This window comes from Lissotriton vulgaris, chromosome 2_1 (assembly GCF_964263255.1).
Source record: "Lissotriton vulgaris chromosome 2_1, aLisVul1.2, whole genome shotgun sequence".
In the NCBI taxonomy this organism is placed as follows: Eukaryota; Metazoa; Chordata; class Amphibia; order Caudata; family Salamandridae; genus Lissotriton; species Lissotriton vulgaris.
Genome location: NC_141687.1, coordinates 166,276,134 through 166,296,917, shown reverse-complemented (window position 1 = coordinate 166,296,917; position 20,784 = coordinate 166,276,134). Strand labels below are relative to the sequence as shown.

The 20,784-nt window shown below is 48.7% G+C and overlaps 1 protein-coding gene across 2 annotated transcripts in view; it reads left to right on the top strand.

Annotated features, from left to right (window-relative positions):
* Nucleotides 1-20,784, top strand: part of RNF43 (ring finger protein 43) — a 515,152-nt gene that overhangs the window by 450,842 nt on the left and 43,526 nt on the right. Inside the window, exon 8 of one of the 2 annotated variants that reach the window (XM_086954645.1) lies at nt 18,428-19,948. In XM_086954645.1, coding sequence (XP_086810771.1) covers nt 18,428-19,948 — 1,521 coding nt within the window. The remainder of the gene's footprint in view (nt 1-18,427; nt 19,949-20,784) is intronic. The other variant, XM_086954646.1, reaches the window with a different exon arrangement.

Sequence of the window (20,784 nt, the reverse complement as noted above, 5' to 3'; positions counted from 1 at the left end):
AGAGCCATTTTTTCAGATACATCCTAACAAAGTGGTTCTTAGGCCCAATCCTATATTCCTGCCAAAAGTTATTACTCCTTTTCACCTTAACCAATCAGTAGAGCTACCAGTGTTTTTCCAAAAACCGGACTCTGTTGCAGAAAGGGCTTTACACACCTTAGATGTTAGAAGAGCTCTTATACTACACAGGCAGGACTAAATCCTTCAGAAAGACAAAACAACAATTTGTATCTTTCTCTCTCCCACACAAGGGCAATCCCATCTCTAAAGGAGGAATTGCCAGATGGATTGTAAAGTGTATACAAATATGCTATCAAAAAGCTAAACGTACACTAACTGTTCCTCCTAGAGCCCACTCCACTCGCAAACTAGGAGCCTCTATGGCTTTCTTAGGAAATATACCACTAGAGGACATATGCAAGGCAGCAACATGGTCTACAATACACACCTTCACTAAACACTATTGTGTTGATGTGAAAGCCAAGCAGCAAGCTGCAGTAGGCCAAGCTGTCCTTAGAACACTATTTCAGTATGCTGCAACGAATATAAGCGACCACCGCTAGGGGAGACACTGCTGCACAATCGTTGCAAAAGTGTACGATCTGCAGCTCATATGCCTCGAACAGAAAATGCTACTAACCAGTATTCATCTGTTCTTGGCATGTAGAGCTGCAGAGTCGTACACGCCCTCCCGCCTCCCCGGGACTTGTATCCGTTCCAGTACTCATCTTACTTAGATGCACACGCATGGACATCCTTTCTCTTTACTTCTACTAACTCCATCATTTCCCATCATGGCGAAAAACAATCTGAGGATGGAGTCGATGACCATGCGCAGTATTGTCCAAGGGAGGAGTCACCTATCTTGTGACTACAAAGACTTCTTCCAAGAAGACAACAACCTGCAATAATCCGAGCCCAACACCATGTGGCGATCTATTGCAAAAGTGTACGACTCTGCAGCTCTACATGCCAAGAACAGATGCATACTGGTAAGTAGCATTTTCCTACTTTTCCACAACACATGACTCCTTCTCGAGGCTAGATTACATATTTGTCCCCAAGGGGGCTGGTGCACAGGGTGGTGTCAGTGAGCATTATGCCCAGAGCCTTGTCGGATCACTCGCCTGTTGCTCTCGCGGTCCGGATCGGCCCGGGAAGGCAGCCACTTAGATGGTGTATGTCGAAGTGGCACCTGCAGAAGGAGATATACGGGGAACATTTGGCCGAGGAAATAGATAACTATTTGGTTGCTAATGTAGGAACGGTTGGGTCTCCTGTGGTGCTTTGGGAGGCATTGAAACCCACTTTGCGGGGGTTGGACATCTTCTGGTGTGTGGCTGCGCGGAGGGAGCTGCGGAAGGACCTGGTGCGTCGGGAGACAGGCATTGAAGCGCTGGAGCGTAGAGGGCGGGAGGCGGATGGAGGCCCGGCTAGAAGACAATTGGTGTTGGCTCAGCAGCAGTATGCAGCAGTTCTGATGGACGAGGCTCGTGAGGCTCGTCAGGCCTGGCTGGCAACGCACAGTAGGGTCTATCAATGGGGGGATAAGTCTAGCAAGATGCTCCACCGCTTGTACCAGGGTACCATGCACGCCCAGCCCCTGCGGCGAATCCTGAAGTTCTGCAGCCCCCAGCTATTGCAGAGAGTTTTGCGGCATACTTTGAAGATCTGTATTCGCCCAAAGAGTGTCTCGAGGTAGAGGTCGTCACGAAGTTCATTGATGATCTTCCGCTCAAGACCGTCTTGGACGAAGTACGAGAGCAATTGTATAGGCCCCTGTCCGATGATGAATTGGGTACGGCTCTGGGGGAATTGAATCCCGGAAGGCTCCGGGTCCGATTGGTTTCCCCAGCAAGTTCTTTAAGCGGTTTTTTGTACAGTTGGCCCCACATTTTTGGCCGGTGGTGGAGGAGGCACGGGAGCGCTGCTTGCTTCCCCCAGACTTGAGACATGCGGAAGTGGTGGTGTTCCATAGACCTCCGGAGAAGCATGCATCATATCGCCCCATCTCCCTTCTTAATAGAGAAGCAAAGGTTCTGGCCAAGGCGTTGGCCAATCGACTTAAGCCACACATCACAACTCTGGTACACCCGGACCAGGCCGGGTTTATGCCTCAGAGGGCTACCCGCCATATTATTAGGCGAGCGCACGTTACTGTATCGGCCTGTGGGCGGCTTCGGGAGCCGGCTGCGCTACTGCTGCCGGACATGGATAAGGCCTTTGATTCTTTGAGTTTGGTGTACTTGTTTGCCCTGTTGCGGAAACTTACCTCGGCCAGCGCTTCCTGACGTACCTGCAGCTGTTGTACACTAACCTAACGGCATCGCTGCGGGGAGGGAGGGGGAGTATTTCTCGTTCCTTCTCTATCCAGCGGGGCACGCGCCAGGGCTGCCCCCTCTCCCCATACCTTTTCGCGCTCGCCATGGAGCCGCTGGCAGCCTAGGTACGTATGGATGCTCCGCTTCGGGGTTTCGATGGGCGCCGGGACTTACAGATAAAATAGCAGTATACGCGGATGATGTTCTGTTCTGGTCGGGCCGCGATTGATGCGCATCCTTCAGATCTCCAGTGAGACCTCTGGGCTATATATGAATCCTAGCAAATCCACGTTGTGGGTTCTGGGAGGAGGGCTGAGGGTGGGAGAATGGGCTTCAGCCCTACAATTGGCGACGGGGGGGATGAAGTTTTTGGGGGTCTTTTTGTCCGATGTCCCGGCTGTATCCAGAGACCGCAATCTGATCCCAGTGTGGGATCTTATTCTGGAAGATCTCAGGGTGTGGTCCCGCATGCCCCTAACAATATACGGTAGGTCGGCCATCTTTAAGATGGTGGCGCTTCCCCGTCTCCTTTACCAATTGCAAAATCATCCCTACCAGATTTCACCCATATGGTTCCGACAGGTTTATTCGGCGTTAGGAATGTTCTTGTGGGAAGGGGCGCGGTTAAAGTAGCCTTACGCACCTGTTTCCTGTCCACATATACTGGAGGTCTCGCTACTTCAGATGTCCTCTCCTACTACCAAGCCGCACACTTGCTGGTCCTCAATAAATGGTGGTATGGGGATAGGGGGATCCAGCCTATGCGGTGGAGTGGCAGCTAATGGGTAACAAATCTTTACACACACTACTATATTCTGCCCCGCTTCGAAAGACTCTGCCCCCGCCACGCGGGTGGTGTTTCATGTTTGGAGGCAGACTCCTCCTTGGGGTAACAGGCGTTTGCCTCAACTGGTAACCTTGCAGGGCTTTCAGGGATGGGATGCCATAGGCATCTCGATTCTGGTAGACGTGATGACTGGCCTGACGCTAAAATCATTTCAAGATTTGCGGAACAAATATGGGATTCCACGATCCCAGTTTTTCAGATGCTTGCAGTTCCGACATGCGCTGGCGCCTAGTCTAGATGGCCTGGAGTCTCTCCCTGATTTAAGCCCCATTGAAGCCAAGGTCTTTATGGGGGAACTGCCGGACCGCAAGATTTCTCGTATATACCAGACGTTGATCATTCATTGTTCTGCAAATCTGCAGCGGCTTAAGACGACATGGGAGGATGATGTAGGTCACCTGGAGGAAGAAGACTGGGCAGAGGCACTAGCAAGTCCACGGGGGGCAGCAATAGCCACGTGCCGGTGTCTGATACAATTCAAATATTTACATTGAGTGTATTTTACTAGAGTGCGCTTGTGGAGGGCAGGAATGATTGTATCCTGTAGGAGAGTAGGGTCTGCAATCCTATGATCACCCAGATTTTTTTGCTTTTGTTTCACTGGTTTACGACTTTCTCTGGCTGTGGGCCTGCCAATCAGACCCACAGCCTGGCTGTTCTCTTTCTAAATTACCTCATGTACCCTAGGTGCATCTACCAATTGGTACTGGGCCACCTTATCAGACCCTGTAACTCAGGGCATAGGTGTACCCAGGGCTGCCAGGGGCTGCAGCACGTATTGTGCCACCCCTGGCTGGCCTCCTAAATTTGACACAACTGGCTGCATGACAGCTGGGGCAAAGTCGTGTAATCACCCTTTGCTGTAGGTGTAGTATACCTATACCTAACCCTAAAATGGACACACAGATTCCTATCAGTCACTCCTATGGCAGGCCTTGACAATCCTGAAGGCAGAGTGCTTGGAATCGTGTGAGATGGTGCTCTGGCATGAGCTGAGCCTGTCTGCAGCTTGCGGAATCAAGTCCTAATAGCTGTTCCATGATATCGCATACCATATACTCTTAAGTGCATTATAATCCTCGCGGTTAAATGCTATCTTTGGTATTGCTTTATCAAAACATGTCGAGTAAGGTGTCATACGAATTGGAATACTAACCCCTCGCCAATTCTGGCGACGGGGTTAGCATTCCACCCTTCTAGAGGGACACGACATGTATGTAACTGTGAACCCCGGTTAAAGTTAACTGAAGCCTCAGCTCCACAAAATGGATGCTGCCACCACAGACACGAGTCTGACCCCCTGCAGCTGGGAGTCCTTCCAGCGAGGGGAGCCTGGACAAAGGGTTTCCTGTCAGGGGCGGTGCTAGCACCGTCCCAGACATGGTTTTGTGTATCCTGGGTAGGCAGGGCTTTACAGGAAGGTGACTGCTGAGTGGCACCCCGGTGCTCACTACGCATAGGCCGGTCTGAACCAGTTCCAGGGGCACACCAGCCCCTGGCCTGGGGAAGTCCGGCATGGCTGAGGGGTGTAACCACCCCCCACCTAGTCCCACCCATAGGCAGGACCTAGTCACCGGGTCAGCCCCCTTTTTTAGTATAAAGATGGGAGCGGGCCCCCTGTTAAAATTAGATCATCTTTGGAATCAAGATACCACTTTCTTCGAAAGGACTTCACGATTTCTTCTTCAAGATTCTCCCTTGTGGCTAAGGAGTAGTCACCCTGCATCCGCAGGCACCATCCTAAAGAACACTGCGGTCTGCTGCAAGTCCTTCATCACGAATCCGACGACCCAGCTCGACGAGACCCGGCTTCCCTGGCACCTCTGACCTCTACTCACCTCTACAGCCAAGCTGAGAACCGTGAGTGCGACGAGACCTCAAGGGACCGACGATCGCCAAGACTGCACGACATCTTTACTGCAAGCCCACCGTGTCCTCCACTGGTGAGTGCTTTGGGGTCCGAGAAGCCCCGACCTTGCGCAGCTCCAGCACCCAAGATCAGCCCCCCTGCATCTCCACGATCTGCGTGGGGCCCTTCTGCTGTTTGCTGTGCACCGCGTTGTTTGGCTACTAGCCGGCTGGCTTGTGGCCCTCTGAACGACGCCCAACGACTTCACGACTGCTGGTCTGGTTGCTCCAGGCTGGCCCTTGCTTCCTTGTTCAAGAGAGGCACCCCGGACCCTCCTGGTCCACTCCAGACGCCATTTTAGGTCCACCGCGTGGGCTTGAATTTGCCAAGGCTTTGTTGCCCAATCCTGGGTCCAGCGACGCCGACAGCTTCTATCTTCGTGGGACAGCTCGATCCTCCATCCTGGTCGCCGACAACGCCTCCTGGTCCGTGAGATCTTCGAGTCAAGCGTCACCCACTCACCTTGTCGAGGTGGCTACCATCCGGTGCCCTCCTGGTGCCCACTGACTACTGGCTAGTAGTCTCGAACTTGGTCCCCTCTGCTTTCAGGTGTCATCTATCTTCAAGATCCAGGCTTGGATCCGACTGAACTTTCTTCACTGGTCACCGGCCAGCATCTTTTCTTCCGGCTCCTGGTCCGTCTACGAGGATTCCCGACGTCTTTTCAGACCTATGCAGCTGCAGCCCCTGGGCTAGGTAACTTCGGCATTTCGGTGCCCCAGCATAGCCTCACTATCCAAGGGTCAGAATCTACTTTCGTTTTCTCCCTACCAGGTCGGGTTCGCCCGAGAACACTAACTTTCTAATTCCTAGCTACCATAGACTTTTGTCCGCATCTCGCGTGAGAGTGCACACACTGCACCCGAGTCCCCTAGGCCTCCTAGTCGTAATCTAACGATTCCCTAGTCAAGTCCTAGCGATTCCAAAAGCTATTAGTACTGTACTTACCTGCTAGGAATTTCGCATTCCACTTTCAGAGTATATGGTTTTCCGTGCCCCTCGGGCATTTGTATATACTGTGCTAACTTAAGTATTTTTGTAAGAGTTTTGGTTTGTGCTTAGTACCCTGTCCTCATAAAGAGTACAGGGCTGTTGTGATCTTTAATAAATAACTGTTTATTTTCATAACACTTGTGTGGTGTCCTTTCACTGGGTATTCAAGGGGTATATGTGTGGTAAACAGCTGGCTTAACACGCCCTCTCGAGTCTTTAGCCTTAGACTGCTCGTATCCATGCTACTAGGATAGCTGGTCTATAAGGTTGACTTACAACCAATCATCAATAAGGGTTGCTGGACTGATACATAGTGGGCACTAGAATAGTGACCACTGCATATCAGGCCACCTTCTCACATTGGTGAGCAGCGGTTGGGATTTGAGCTTGCTGTTGTTTTACCACACGTATCCTAAGAATATCTGGTTGAAAGATCACATAAGTACTGTTAGGTACATATAACTAAAGCTTAGAATACTCTGAGTTCTACTGAACCAGCTGTTGTAGCTCCTCAAGGCTTAGCACACCTTGGCTGCAACTCTTAGCAAGGGATCAGTAGGTAAACACATAGTGTAGGTAGGTGCATCACTTACACCACACTAGAAACAGTATGTCGGACAAAGGAGGAAACACTGAGGTTCCCCTTGTGTCAGTTGACCCTCCACAGGTCATCCCTTCAAGATATACTGCGCTTAGCTTCCATGAGTTACGACAAGTGTGTACCTCTAGGAAGATTAAGCAGGGGTCTAACCCCACAACTGCCTTTCTGATTGGTCTCTTAGAGACTCATGATGCAAGGAGGGCTGGTAACCCAGACCCTTCTACTTCAGATGGCAACATGCCCTCCTTACAGGGTCCCTTTGATGCCCAGGACCATCCTCTTCAGGAAGCAGATGATGCTGATGATGAGGATGATGATTTGGTATCAGGGGATGAGGCAGAAAAGGAACAGGTAGAAGTCAGCAGACTAACCAGGTCCAACTTAAGCAGACATGAGATGGGCACTAGGGGACCCCTGGGGCCACTCTCAGGTCAGCTTAACATTGGGAATGGACGAGATAGATCTCTATCAAGAGGCTCTATCAGATCCCTTCATACCAATGGCTCTCAACGTTCCTCTCAAAGAGGAATGACATCTCCCCAGAGGAGAATGTATGAAGCTAAGGAAAAGGCAGCCAATCTGAGGATTGAAAGGGAAGAACTTGCCCTAGCCAAAGAGAGGCTTGCCTTTGCTAGAGAGCAACAATTGAGTGGGACAGTCCCCACTGGTGGCAGCATTGTACCTAGCAATAGGGAAAGGAGTTTTGATACAAAACACCTTGGTAAGATAGTGCCCCCCTTTAAACAAGGGGATGACATCCACAAATGGATTACTGCTTTGGAGAGGGCCTGCACTGTGCAAGGTGTTCCCCCAAGTCAGTGGGCAGCTATCTTGTGGCTCTCCTTTGAGGGTAAAGGAAGAGACAAGCTCCTCACCACAAGGGTGGAGGATGCTAATGATTACCAAGTCTTGAAAAATGCACTGATTGATGGGTTTGGCCTAACCACTGAGCAGTACAGGGTGCTGTTCAGGGATACCCAGAAAACTCAGTCTCAAGATTGGGCTGACTTTGTAGATTGTGCCACTAAGGCTTTTGAGGGCTGGTTGCTGGGCAGTAAGGTTACTGATTATAAAGGATTGTACAATTTGATGATGAGAGAGCAAATTTTAAACAATTGTCAGAACCAGTTGTTGCATCAGCATCTTGTTGACTCAGATCTGACCTCTCCCCAAGAATTGGGAAAGAAGGCAGACAGATGGGTTAGAACAAGAGTTAAACAGAACCAGGGCCAGAATCAAGGTGGTCAGAAGAAAGCAGACCAGAAGGGTAAGGATTTGAAAGGGGAACAAAATGACCAGAAGTCTTCGACAGGTCCCCAACAACCCAAAGAGGGTGGGGGTCAGGCTCCCCAAAAGAAGAAAGAAGGCCAATCTAAAAGGTGGTGCCAATACTGCAAAAGTAAAACTCACTGGTTTAGTGAGTGCACCAAGAAAGGAGGAGGGCAGACTCCTGCCACTGCAGCCCCTAAGGCACCTGTGCCCCCTAGTACAGCCAGCAGTGGTAGTGCACCTCCCAAGGGTTTAGTAGGGTTAACCCTGGGTTCTGAGGGGAGTGACAACTTAGTTGGCACCCTCACTCAGGCTGTCCTTGTCAGTACAGGGGATATGGATATGTCCCCTGACATAAGTCCCAATACTTTGGGCAAATACAGACAGACACCTTTTATTAATGGAAAAATGGCTCAGGCCTATAGGGACACTTGTGCCAGTGTCACAATGGTGACACCTAGCTTTGTGGACCCTGGACAGATCATGCCAGGTACAGAATTCCTGGTGACCAATGCAAGCAATGTCACTACCAATCATAGTATGGCAATTGTAGCTTTCTCCTGGGGAGGGGTAACTGGCCAAAAGAAGGTTGTAGTTAGTTCAGACCTCCCAGTGGATTGTTTGTTGGGCAATGATTTGGAGTCATCACAATGGTCAGAAGTGGAGCAGAGGACTCATCTGGAAATGTTAGGCTTGCCAGCACATGTGTTTGCTGTGACCAGGTCACAGGCCAGAAGATGCCCCACTGAACAGGTGCTGGATCCTGGAACAATGGACCAGACACCTTCCAAGAAAAAGAGCAGTAGGGCTAAGGCTGTGCCTTCCCCCTTGCCCCAGGTTGTGGATCAAGTCTCAGAGGAGGCTGACCTACAGGAATTGAGGGAAACTGAGCCTAGAGAGTTTGAACTTGATCAAGTTGAATTCTTGGGTTCAGGGGGACCCTCAAGGGAAGACCTGGGGAAGGACCAGTTAGACTGCCCTTCTCTTGAACCCCTCAGACAGCAGGCTGCTGCTGAGGCTGCTGGGAACGCCACAGGTACCCACAAGGTATACTGGGAAGATGGACTCCTGTACACTGAGTCAAGAGACCCCAAGCCTGGCATGGCCAGGAGGCTGGTTGTACCCTTGTCTCAGAGAGGTTTCCTACTTACCTTGGCCCATGAGATTCCCTTAGCAGGTCACTTAGGCCAGACAAAGACTTGGGACAGGCTTGTCTCACACTTTCACTGGCCTCACATGAATGAGGATACCAAGGAGTTTTGTCGCTCCTGTGTCACTTGCCAAGCCAGTGGTAAGTCAGGTGGCACAACAAAGGCCCCCCTTATACCAATGCCTGTGGTGGGGGTGCCCTTTGAAAGAGTGGGGATTGACATTGTTGGTCCAATGGAACCCCAGACAGCATCAGGGCACAAGTTTATACTGGTGGTAGTGGATCATGCCACCAGGTATCCTGAAGCTATTCCACTTAGGACCACCACAGCCCCTGTGGTGGCAAGGGCCCTAGTTGGAGTGTTCTCCAGAGTGGGCTTCCCTAAGGAGGTTGTCTCTGACAGAGGTGCAAACTTCATGTCAAGCTATTTAACTGCTATGTGGAAGGAGTGTGGTGTCAATTACAAATTCACTACACCCTATCACCCACAATGCAATGGGCTTGTTGAAAGGTTCAACAGGACCCTAAAAGGGATGATTCATGGACTACCTGAAACACTCAGGCGTAGATGGGATGTCCTGATGCCCTGCCTTCTGTTTGCTTACAGAGAGGTCCCACAAAAGGGGGTTGGCTACAGCCCTTTTGAACTTTTGTATGGGCATCCTGTGAGAGGCCCCTTGTGTTTGGTGAAGGAAGGATGGGAGAGACCTCTCAAAAAGCCTGCAACCAACATAATGGACTATGTACTTGGTCTCCGCTCCAGGATGGCTGAGTATATGGAGAAGGCATCAGAAAACCTTAAGGCCAGTCAAGAACTTCAAAAAGCTTGGCATGACCAAAAGGCTGTCCTGACTGTTTATCAGCCTGGACAGAAGGTGTGGGTGCTGGAGCCAGTGGCCCCAGCAGCACTCAAAGACAAATGGTCTGGGCCCCACACAATCCTTGAGCAAAAGGGAGAGGTCACCTACCTGGTGGACCTTGGAACTCCCAGGAGTCCCCATAGGGTACTCCATGTCAACAGGCTCAAAGCATATGTCGACAGGAAGGACATGGGCTTGCTCATGGCCATAGATGAGGGACAGGAGGAAGAGAGTGACCCTCTCCCAGACCTGCTCACTCAGAATCCTGATGATGGGTCAGTAGATGGTGTTGTCTTTTGTGGCAGCCTCTCTGAACATCAGCAGAAAGACTGTAAACAGGTTCTTCAGTCTTTCAGACGTATGTTCTCTCTGACACCCAGTCAGACCAATTGGTGCACCCATGAGGTTGACACTGGTGACAGCCTGCCAGTCAAGAGTAAAATCTACAGGCAGCCTGATCATGTTAGAGACTGCATAAAAACTGAAGTGCAGAAAATGTTGGAATTGGGAGTCATTGAACCCTCAGATAGCCCTTGGGCTAGTCCAGTAGTTCTAGTGCCAAAGCCTCACACCCAAGATGGTAAGAGAGAGATGAGGTTTTGCGTAGACTACAGGGGTCTCAATACAGTCACTAAGACTGATGCCCATCCAATACCAAGGGCAGATGAACTTATAGATAGATTGGCTTCTGCCAACTACTTAAGTACATTTGACTTAACAGCTGGGTATTGGCAAATCAGGTTAGCTGAGGATGCCAAGCCCAAAACAGCATTTTCAACCCCTGGTGGGCATTATCAATTTGTGGTAATGCCCTTTGGTCTGAAAAATGCACCTGCCACCTTCCAAAGGTTGGTGAATCAAGTCCTTACTGGGCTGGATGACTTCTGTGCAGCATATCTAGATGATATTGCTGTCTTTAGCTCCACCTGGGAGGATCACCTGGTCCACCTGAGGAAAGTGTTAGAGGCTCTGCAAGCGGCAGGCCTCACTATCAAGGCCACCAAGTGCCAGATAGGGCAGACACAGGTTGTATACCTGGGCCACCTTGTAGGTGGAGGCCAGGTTCAGCCACTGGAGAGCAAAATACAGTCAATCAGGGACTGGGCTCCTCCAACCACCCAGACTCAGGTTCGAGCTTTCTTGGGCCTGACTGGATACTACAGAAAATTTGTCAGGAACTATGGTTCCATTGTGACACCATTAAATGAACTGACAAGTAAAAAAATGCCAAAAAAGGTTCAGTGGACAGCAGGCTGTCAAAAAGCATTCGATGACCTAAAGCAGGCCATGTGCACAGCACCTATCCTTAAGAGTCCAGACTACTCCAAACCATTCATTGTCCAAACAGATGCTTCTGAGTTGGGTGTGGGAGCTGTTCTTTCTCAACTGAATTTTGATGGTCAGGATCAGCCCATTGCTTTTATAAGCAGAAGGCTGACCCCCAGAGAGAAGAATTGGTCAGCTATTGAGAGGGAGGCCTTTGCTGTGGTTTGGGCCCTGAAGAAGCTGAGGCCATACTTGTTTGGCACTCACTTCAAGATTCAGACCGACCATAAGCCCCTCTTGTGGCTAAATCAGATGAAGGGTGAAAACCCCAAACTGCTTAGGTGGTCCATTTCCCTACAGGGGATGGACTTTACAGTGGAACATAGACCTGGTACTGATCATGGCAATGCCGATGGGCTCTCCAGATATTTCCACTTAGAACAAGAAGACTCACCTGGTCAAGGTTAGCTTATTGTCCCAAAGTTTGGGGGGGGGTCATGTAGGAGAGTAGGGTCTGCAATCCTATGATCACCCAGATTTTTTTGCTTTTGTTTCACTGGTTTACGACTTTCTCTGGCTGTGGGCCTGCCAATCAGACCCACAGCCTGGCTGTTCTCTTTCTAAATTACCTCATGTACCCTAGGTGCATCTACCAATTGGTACTGGGCCACCTTATCAGACCCTGTAACTCAGGGCATAGGTGTACCCAGGGCTGCCAGGGGCTGCAGCACGTATTGTGCCACCCCTGGCTGGCCTCCTAAATTTGACACAACTGGCTGCATGACAGCTGGGGCAAAGTCGTGTAATCACCCTTTGCTGTAGGTGTAGTATACCTATACCTAACCCTAAAATGGACACACAGATTCCTATCAGTCACTCCTATGGCAGGCCTTGACAATCCTGAAGGCAGAGTGCTTGGAATCGTGTGAGATGGTGCTCTGGCATGAGCTGAGCCTGTCTGCAGCTTGCGGAATCAAGTCCTAATAGCTGTTCCATGATATCGCATACCATATACTCTTAAGTGCATTATAATCCTCGCGGTTAAATGCTATCTTTGGTATTGCTTTATCAAAACATGTCGAGTAAGGTGTCATACGAATTGGAATACTAACCCCTCGCCAATTCTGGCGACGGGGTTAGCATTCCACCCTTCTAGAGGGACACGACATGTATGTAACTGTGAACCCCGGTTAAAGTTAACTGAAGCCTCAGCTCCACAAAATGGATGCTGCCACCACAGACACGAGTCTGACCCCCTGCAGCTGGGAGTCCTTCCAGCGAGGGGAGCCTGGACAAAGGGTTTCCTGTCAGGGGCGGTGCTAGCACCGTCCCAGACATGGTTTTGTGTATCCTGGGTAGGCAGGGCTTTACAGGAAGGTGACTGCTGAGTGGCACCCCGGTGCTCACTACGCATAGGCCGGTCTGAACCAGTTCCAGGGGCACACCAGCCCCTGGCCTGGGGAAGTCCGGCATGGCTGAGGGGTGTAACCACCCCCCACCTAGTCCCACCCATAGGCAGGACCTAGTCACCGGGTCAGCCCCCTTTTTTAGTATAAAGATGGGAGCGGGCCCCCTGTTAAAATTAGATCATCTTTGGAATCAAGATACCACTTTCTTCGAAAGGACTTCACGATTTCTTCTTCAAGATTCTCCCTTGTGGCTAAGGAGTAGTCACCCTGCATCCGCAGGCACCATCCTAAAGAACACTGCGGTCTGCTGCAAGTCCTTCATCACGAATCCGACGACCCAGCTCGACGAGACCCGGCTTCCCTGGCACCTCTGACCTCTACTCACCTCTACAGCCAAGCTGAGAACCGTGAGTGCGACGAGACCTCAAGGGACCGACGATCGCCAAGACTGCACGACATCTTTACTGCAAGCCCACCGTGTCCTCCACTGGTGAGTGCTTTGGGGTCCGAGAAGCCCCGACCTTGCGCAGCTCCAGCACCCAAGATCAGCCCCCCTGCATCTCCACGATCTGCGTGGGGCCCTTCTGCTGTTTGCTGTGCACCGCGTTGTTTGGCTACTAGCCGGCTGGCTTGTGGCCCTCTGAACGACGCCCAACGACTTCACGACTGCTGGTCTGGTTGCTCCAGGCTGGCCCTTGCTTCCTTGTTCAAGAGAGGCACCCCGGACCCTCCTGGTCCACTCCAGACGCCATTTTAGGTCCACCGCGTGGGCTTGAATTTGCCAAGGCTTTGTTGCCCAATCCTGGGTCCAGCGACGCCGACAGCTTCTATCTTCGTGGGACAGCTCGATCCTCCATCCTGGTCGCCGACAACGCCTCCTGGTCCGTGAGATCTTCGAGTCAAGCGTCACCCACTCACCTTGTCGAGGTGGCTACCATCCGGTGCCCTCCTGGTGCCCACTGACTACTGGCTAGTAGTCTCGAACTTGGTCCCCTCTGCTTTCAGGTGTCATCTATCTTCAAGATCCAGGCTTGGATCCGACTGAACTTTCTTCACTGGTCACCGGCCAGCATCTTTTCTTCCGGCTCCTGGTCCGTCTACGAGGATTCCCGACGTCTTTTCAGACCTATGCAGCTGCAGCCCCTGGGCTAGGTAACTTCGGCATTTCGGTGCCCCAGCATAGCCTCACTATCCAAGGGTCAGAATCTACTTTCGTTTTCTCCCTACCAGGTCGGGTTCGCCCGAGAACACTAACTTTCTAATTCCTAGCTACCATAGACTTTTGTCCGCATCTCGCGTGAGAGTGCACACACTGCACCCGAGTCCCCTAGGCCTCCTAGTCGTAATCTAACGATTCCCTAGTCAAGTCCTAGCGATTCCAAAAGCTATTAGTACTGTACTTACCTGCTAGGAATTTCGCATTCCACTTTCAGAGTATATGGTTTTCCGTGCCCCTCGGGCATTTGTATATACTGTGCTAACTTAAGTATTTTTGTAAGAGTTTTGGTTTGTGCTTAGTACCCTGTCCTCATAAAGAGTACAGGGCTGTTGTGATCTTTAATAAATAACTGTTTATTTTCATAACACTTGTGTGGTGTCCTTTCACTGGGTATTCAAGGGGTATATGTGTGGTAAACAGCTGGCTTAACACGCCCTCTCGAGTCTTTAGCCTTAGACTGCTCGTATCCATGCTACTAGGATAGCTGGTCTATAAGGTTGACTTACAACCAATCATCAATAAGGGTTGCTGGACTGATACATAGTGGGCACTAGAATAGTGACCACTGCATATCAGGCCACCTTCTCACATATCCCCCGAGTGTCTTCAATGTGGTTCAGAGGAGGGCGCCTTTTTCTCTCGATACATAGATATTTGGAGGGGGAATTCTCTTGCTTGTTGGAAGTGTTGGGATGGGAGCTTTCCTGCACGCAGCGCTTGGCCCTGTTACATGTCATGGAGGGAGTTAGGGACAATAGGTATAAGCGACACCTCCTGTTGTTAGGTCTCACGATAGCAAAGAGTGACATTGCCAGGGCTTGGAGTGCGCCCCAGGCCCCATCGCTGGCTGCGTGGAGGAATGGGATAGATTTTTGCATGGGACTTGAACAGCCAGTCTTCATTGCCAGGGGGTATCCCTGCAAGCATTATAAGATTTGGAAAAGATGGGCAGACTATCTGGGATTAGATTTAGATCCGCCGCCGGAAGGGGATGTTCACTCGACGGATTGATGGGTGTGTGGAAGCCAGGCTTTGCAGAATGGCTGATGGGCTCTGTGTATGGTTCCAGAGATGTACTAAATATACTAGTGGGGCGTGGGCGCAATCGGGGGCGGGAGGGAGGGATTTGTTCTATTATGGTTTTTTCAAGTATATAAAAGTCAACGTCATTTTTATTGTACAATTGATGTGTGCAGCAGTTTCCGGATTGCGGAGCTATGCAGCTTATGTGAACCGTGACAAATAAAACTTGTTTAAAAAAAAAAAAAAAGATCTGATTGGAGACAACTCTGAAGACCGGGACTCACAGGATAATGTCTGAGGCATCTTCAACTAGGCCATATTCCCAGCTACACCAAATGCCTTTGGTTACAGATTCAAGAAAAGTACTTATCGCTTAATTGAGGGTACGCCATAGAAATTTGTCAAACCACTCTTCAGTTAGTCACATTTACTAGTGTAACAGTCTCACCTTGCTAGACTACCTGAGCATTGACAGTGATTTCAAAGATTCTTTAGGGAGTAAGATGGTGTCCACAGTGTTTTCCATGCCACTTTTCAATGGTTTGAATGCCACACATCCTTGTGCAGAGCCCAGTGGCTTGATTTTGAACTCCAAACTGGACGTGCTTTGCCCTAAAAGTTGCCCTAGCGAATATAGTTTCTATACAGAGAACTGATTAAATCAGTTGCATCTTTCTCTCTGAGTACTTGATTATCTTGCTTATTGGGCAACTCAGGGTGTCTACCAACCTAAGAGTGTTCAGGAGATAGTAGTTACTTGATTCCCATTTCAGCAGCTTAGAATGTTTTCACTTAATTGAAAGTATTGATATATTCCTGCTGTATATGATTAAAAAATCGCTATATAAAGCCCGATCAACATTTAGTTGCACCTTTCACAAGCCATGTTCTTTCTTGCAAATTCCTACATGTAGCTCTGATTCTTCTTGGAATCCCACATTTTTTGTTTAAAGTGTTGTCTAACCAGGGCTAATTTGTATAACGGTGCTGGCCAATTTCAGTGAACATCGAGATCTCTGCGTGTACGTCAGAAAAGGGGACTGAGTCGAACATCTCGAACCTCTAGGAATAAGATATGATGTAGTGCATGCCCCTGTTCAGCCATTTATCATGAATAAACTGCTCCAAAGAAGGAAGCTTTAGGCAGGTTCCCCTAGCAGTAGCCCACAGTTAGAGCATAGTGAGCATTTCTCTGACACGAGGTATTTGTAATGCACTTCCTCTCCGTGGATTGTAAAAGCATCAAGCCACTTGGAAAATTCAAGTTGCATCTTATACTACCAGGACTGGTGTATAAACTGATGCTATTGGGATAAAGAACCAAAATGTATTCTGTCTCTGCTTTGATGCCACATGAGAGCCTTACAGAGATTTCCAAGTGTACCTTTGCTGCAAATGAAACCAGCTTGCATGCTACTCACTTGCAAGTAGCTCACTGTCACCCAAACATTCCTTTGAAGAGCAGTGAATCTACAGATATCAAGAATGCAGATGCAAGTAACAAACCTGACCCTGACACAAATTTCAATGAAAGACCCCTCCTTTTTTGTTTTAAAAAAAGTCCTGTGCTACAGTATGACCTGATCAAATTGTAGTATTCTCGGGGAGTATCCAAAGGACATCTAAAAGAGGCCAAAGGGTAATTGTTTATATATTGAAAACCTTCAACCCTTTTGCATTCATATTTCATACGTGTCATACATGAACAAATTCATTCAACTTTCGAAGCTCTCTTTCACTGCTGCACTCTTTACTTCCAGTCAGCAGAGAAGTATGAGGCTCCTATTTAATATGCCTATTTTAAAGATTAACTTGATGGACATACGGATGGTGTAAACTGTTGTCTGCAAATTCCCTTTCTTAAGTAGAAGAACGTTCAGCAGAATATGTTGATGGGATAGAAGCATCAGAGGCAGGCCAGATGTAAACATTATCAACAATTGGTCGCAAATCAAGCATTGAGACTATTTAATCTGTAAATTTAGCTGTAAATAACTACCTTGGAGGTAAGCACGGCTTCAGATTTCAAGATTGAGCTCTGTAGTGGAGAGCAAACAATTTGCAGTGCTTTTTATGACACAACTCTTTTTAGACATTCTGTCTACTGAGTGTGTTTAAATGAGATATTATCCTTGCTTTGAAAAATTCATCATTGCCTTCGGGACCTTTGATGGGCCAACCAGTATGGGGAGAGCAGGAAGAAGAGAATAGGTGAGTTGTAAGTACTCCGTTAAAAGCAAACCAGCTTAATACTCCACTGACCCTGCTCCACATGCAGCACTTGAATGAAAGGAAAAGTAATCAATAGTCTATCAAAAAGGAATGTTTCAGCCCACTCATTTTTTTGTAACAAGTTCAGTCCTTTCTTTTAAATGGCGACTGTAACGGCCATTTAATAAGTATGACAGACCGCATACAACCTGTTCAGAGTCCCTCCTGATTCCAAAGACAACTTTTGCTGGACCTATCAACATCCTGCCACATACCGCTCAGAAAGTGCCATGGTACATTTCTGATTCTTGCTTCCAAATGTGCGTAATTTCATGCAGCTGCCTCCAAATGCATTATACCACATCAGTTTATAGTCCCATCTAATTGATTTAAATTTACCATTGCCTCGTTGATTTACTTAACATAGTTCCCAAGCAGGACCAAGCCTTGAAGACATCCAATAGTTTAATTTTGTTTTCGAAGTACTCAGGGAAACAACTGTTTTTAAAACAATCATGTTTTTCTCCCGGTCATAGGAGTCATCTTTTCAATTTCCAGATCTACATGTCCTGAGAAACCACCTAGGATCTTGTATATCAATATGTAACCAGTATTGCAAATGCCACTATAATTGTACACATGTGCAAGACTAGAAGACTTTCTAAGAACCGATGGTCATATAAGCAAGGGGTGACAGACAGCCTGAGGCCTCCCAATGTAAGAAGAGATGAAGTCCTTGTAACCCATTGTGCCCAGCTTGAGAGCCTATCGCAGCTATATATCGTAATGGCAGGCTTACAAATTCATTTACTTTTAAAGGACTGACTGTCTCCTCAAAGCCATGAAAATTGTAAATGGTCTGGTTTGCAACGTGAGGTGATATTGTTAAATGTGAAAGGATCCTGTAGACCATGATGTGAAGTCATGACATCGAACATGCCACTTCTACTTATGTTATCCAGAACACCAATTGTCCCTTAAACCTCACGCTCTGTAGAAGTGGTAGTTTACAGAATATTTAAACATTTAAATATAGCTTTCTGCAACTTAATTAAAATAATTGGCCTAGTATATATCAAGTCTGACCTTTGGGTCTGCATTTGAATACTAATTGTAAAGTATTTTGGCTTGGCTTTGTTTTGTCATGGGATAACTGTATCTTACATCATTTTAAAGTTTCTGACTTGCCTTCCCCATCTTGCTTCCAGCTCTTTTGCAGACGCCACTTTCCTGTAGGCTGGTCAAATTACACTATTTACTTTTTGTTTTAACATGTTTATATTGGCAAGCAGCTTGTAGAGGGATCAAAACGCAAGTTTGTAGTTCTAAACTGCTGTTCTTTTTCTCAGCAGGTGATCTGAATGCAGGCCGGATGCCAGCACAGCGTCAGGGGGTGCAGCTCTGGAGACGCTATCCTGGCCAAGCACGCTTACATCGTTCCCAGACTGAAGCTAATCCACAGACCTACCCCCAAGGGATGATGGTGCCATCAGCTACTGTTCCTACATCCACAGTACCATTACTCTTCTCCTCTGAGGTTTCGCAGCTAGACGTGGGATCCCTGCGCTATCTTCCTTATACGACACAGGCATCACATCGTCGGTGCACGCAGTACAGGCATTCTACTCAAGGAGGGCAGCCAAGACCGCACCGGAGAATGTCACACTGGGGAGGGACTCCTTTGCCCCACAGGACTTGCTCACAGCATTATCGAACAAGTTGCCCTGGATCAAGGACCGAATCAGCCAGGCAGCACACCAACACCTCAATTAGTCATGGGCAAGATGGCAGCTGCTCTGGAGACAGCTTTCGAACTGAGCACAGTGGTTACCTTGCTGACAGCCCAGGCAGTGACTCCAGCTCTGGTCCCTGCCATGGCTCCTCTAGTGATTCTGTTCAAAACTGTACTGATGTCAGCCTTCAGGGAGTCTATGGGAGCCATTCCACCGTTCGCAGCTCTCTTAGCAGTGACTATGATTCTCACATCTACTGTGGGCCAGAAACTCCAGCCGTGAACAATGCTTCTGACCTGCCTCGGAGGGGAAGCTGGCCTCACTCTGTGGAATCGATCCATGAGTTTGGGACCCAAGCAGACAGCCAGTTTTCCAGCCACATTCACTATCATCACCACCGGCATCATCACTATGAAAAGAGTTCCCCATGTCCACCAGGAATAGCTGATCAGCACCTTACTCCACATGCCAAGAAGGCTCCGCGAGCTTCCGGGGCCAGGGCTGGCTCTAGAACCCCTCGAGATAGTGGCACCCGGGCAAAAACTAAAGCAGAAAAAACACAGCACTGTCCCAAGCTGGTAGATAACAGCATGGTATCGAAGAATGCACTTCACTCGAGAAAGCCCCGCTTGAAGCAGGCCAAAGACTTCGCAAGGAACACTTCCCGTTTGCCGGATGCGCAGAACTTTGATGGAAGGGGCATTGTTCACTCTGAAGTTGCCGGATCAGCGCACTTTCCAAGGACACAGAAATGGGCAAACAGTCGACACCACAGGCGGAAAAGGAGCTCTCCTCCTGAGCCTACTGTGCCTTCACTCATTCCAGACAATTTGGCCATGCCAGAGGAATGCACTGTTCATATTCACTATGGCCATAACCCTAGTTACTGCTGTCAATCTGCTGGCCAACCCCCAGTGCCCTTACTATTGAATGCCAGGGATATTCCAATGCGCTGCTGCTCACGACCTCATGTGGTTTGGGAGCGACGAGCCTCGCACACAGATCCTGAGCCTCAGTGTGAGAAAGCACCGGAAGGCTGTAAAACCACATTCCCAGCTGATTTATCAGGAACGTGGGCCACGGGTAATGGGGCACTGGGCTACCCTTGCCAGTCATCTCTGCAACAAGAGTGGTGGGGTGAGTTAAAGTAATGCTGACTTTACTACATAGCACCTCTAGTAACTTTATTGTACCAATAATGTATGTGTGTAACTGTTTGCTACAGTTTTGCTGTCAGCAGTGACGCAAACATGAGAGGTTTTGGCAGGTGTCAGAGGTGTACCCAAAGAGGTATTACATAATCTAGCAATGAAGATGCTCTTTTAGTGGAATGCACTTGTTCTGTGACTGGAAACAGTTGTGTGCAACAAACATAGGACAGGTGGTTCATATGGAGAGATCTGGTCTATTAAGATACACCCTTGAGGAAAACTTGACCCTAGTCCATTTCCAAAGGAGATTGGAGATTCTTGGCTTGAAAGAGAACCACACAGAATGGATGCAAGTGCTTGTAGAAGTCATAAAGTTATGTGTTAAATTCTGTGTGTCTGGCTTCACAGTGGCTTTTCAGCATGCTCTTCAAGTTTGAGACAGCTGGAGCTTGCCTTTGCTGAGTGGGAATTATGTTCCAGGTTTTAATAGTGTCGACTGAGAAAAAGAAATTTCAGGTGATAGTTTTTTTGTGAAGCGTGGGACTTCTACTCTCAAGTTAACTTTGCTTCTGAGTTGTCTAGAACCACTCTAATGTTCAGTCTGTCGGCCAGGTACTTGGGGTATTTAAATGTACCAGCTTCTAAGTCAAGCTTGCTGTTTTATAGGCACATTTTGCTTCCCACAGTAATCATCTTAATGAGGCTAGTAATAATGTGATATTATCAAATGTGCTCTATTTAGTGATTAGCCCCGTCATTGTGTGTAGTACTGCACGTAGGGAATGTCCCCACCCCCCTCCAAACCCCCCCCCCGACCGAAAG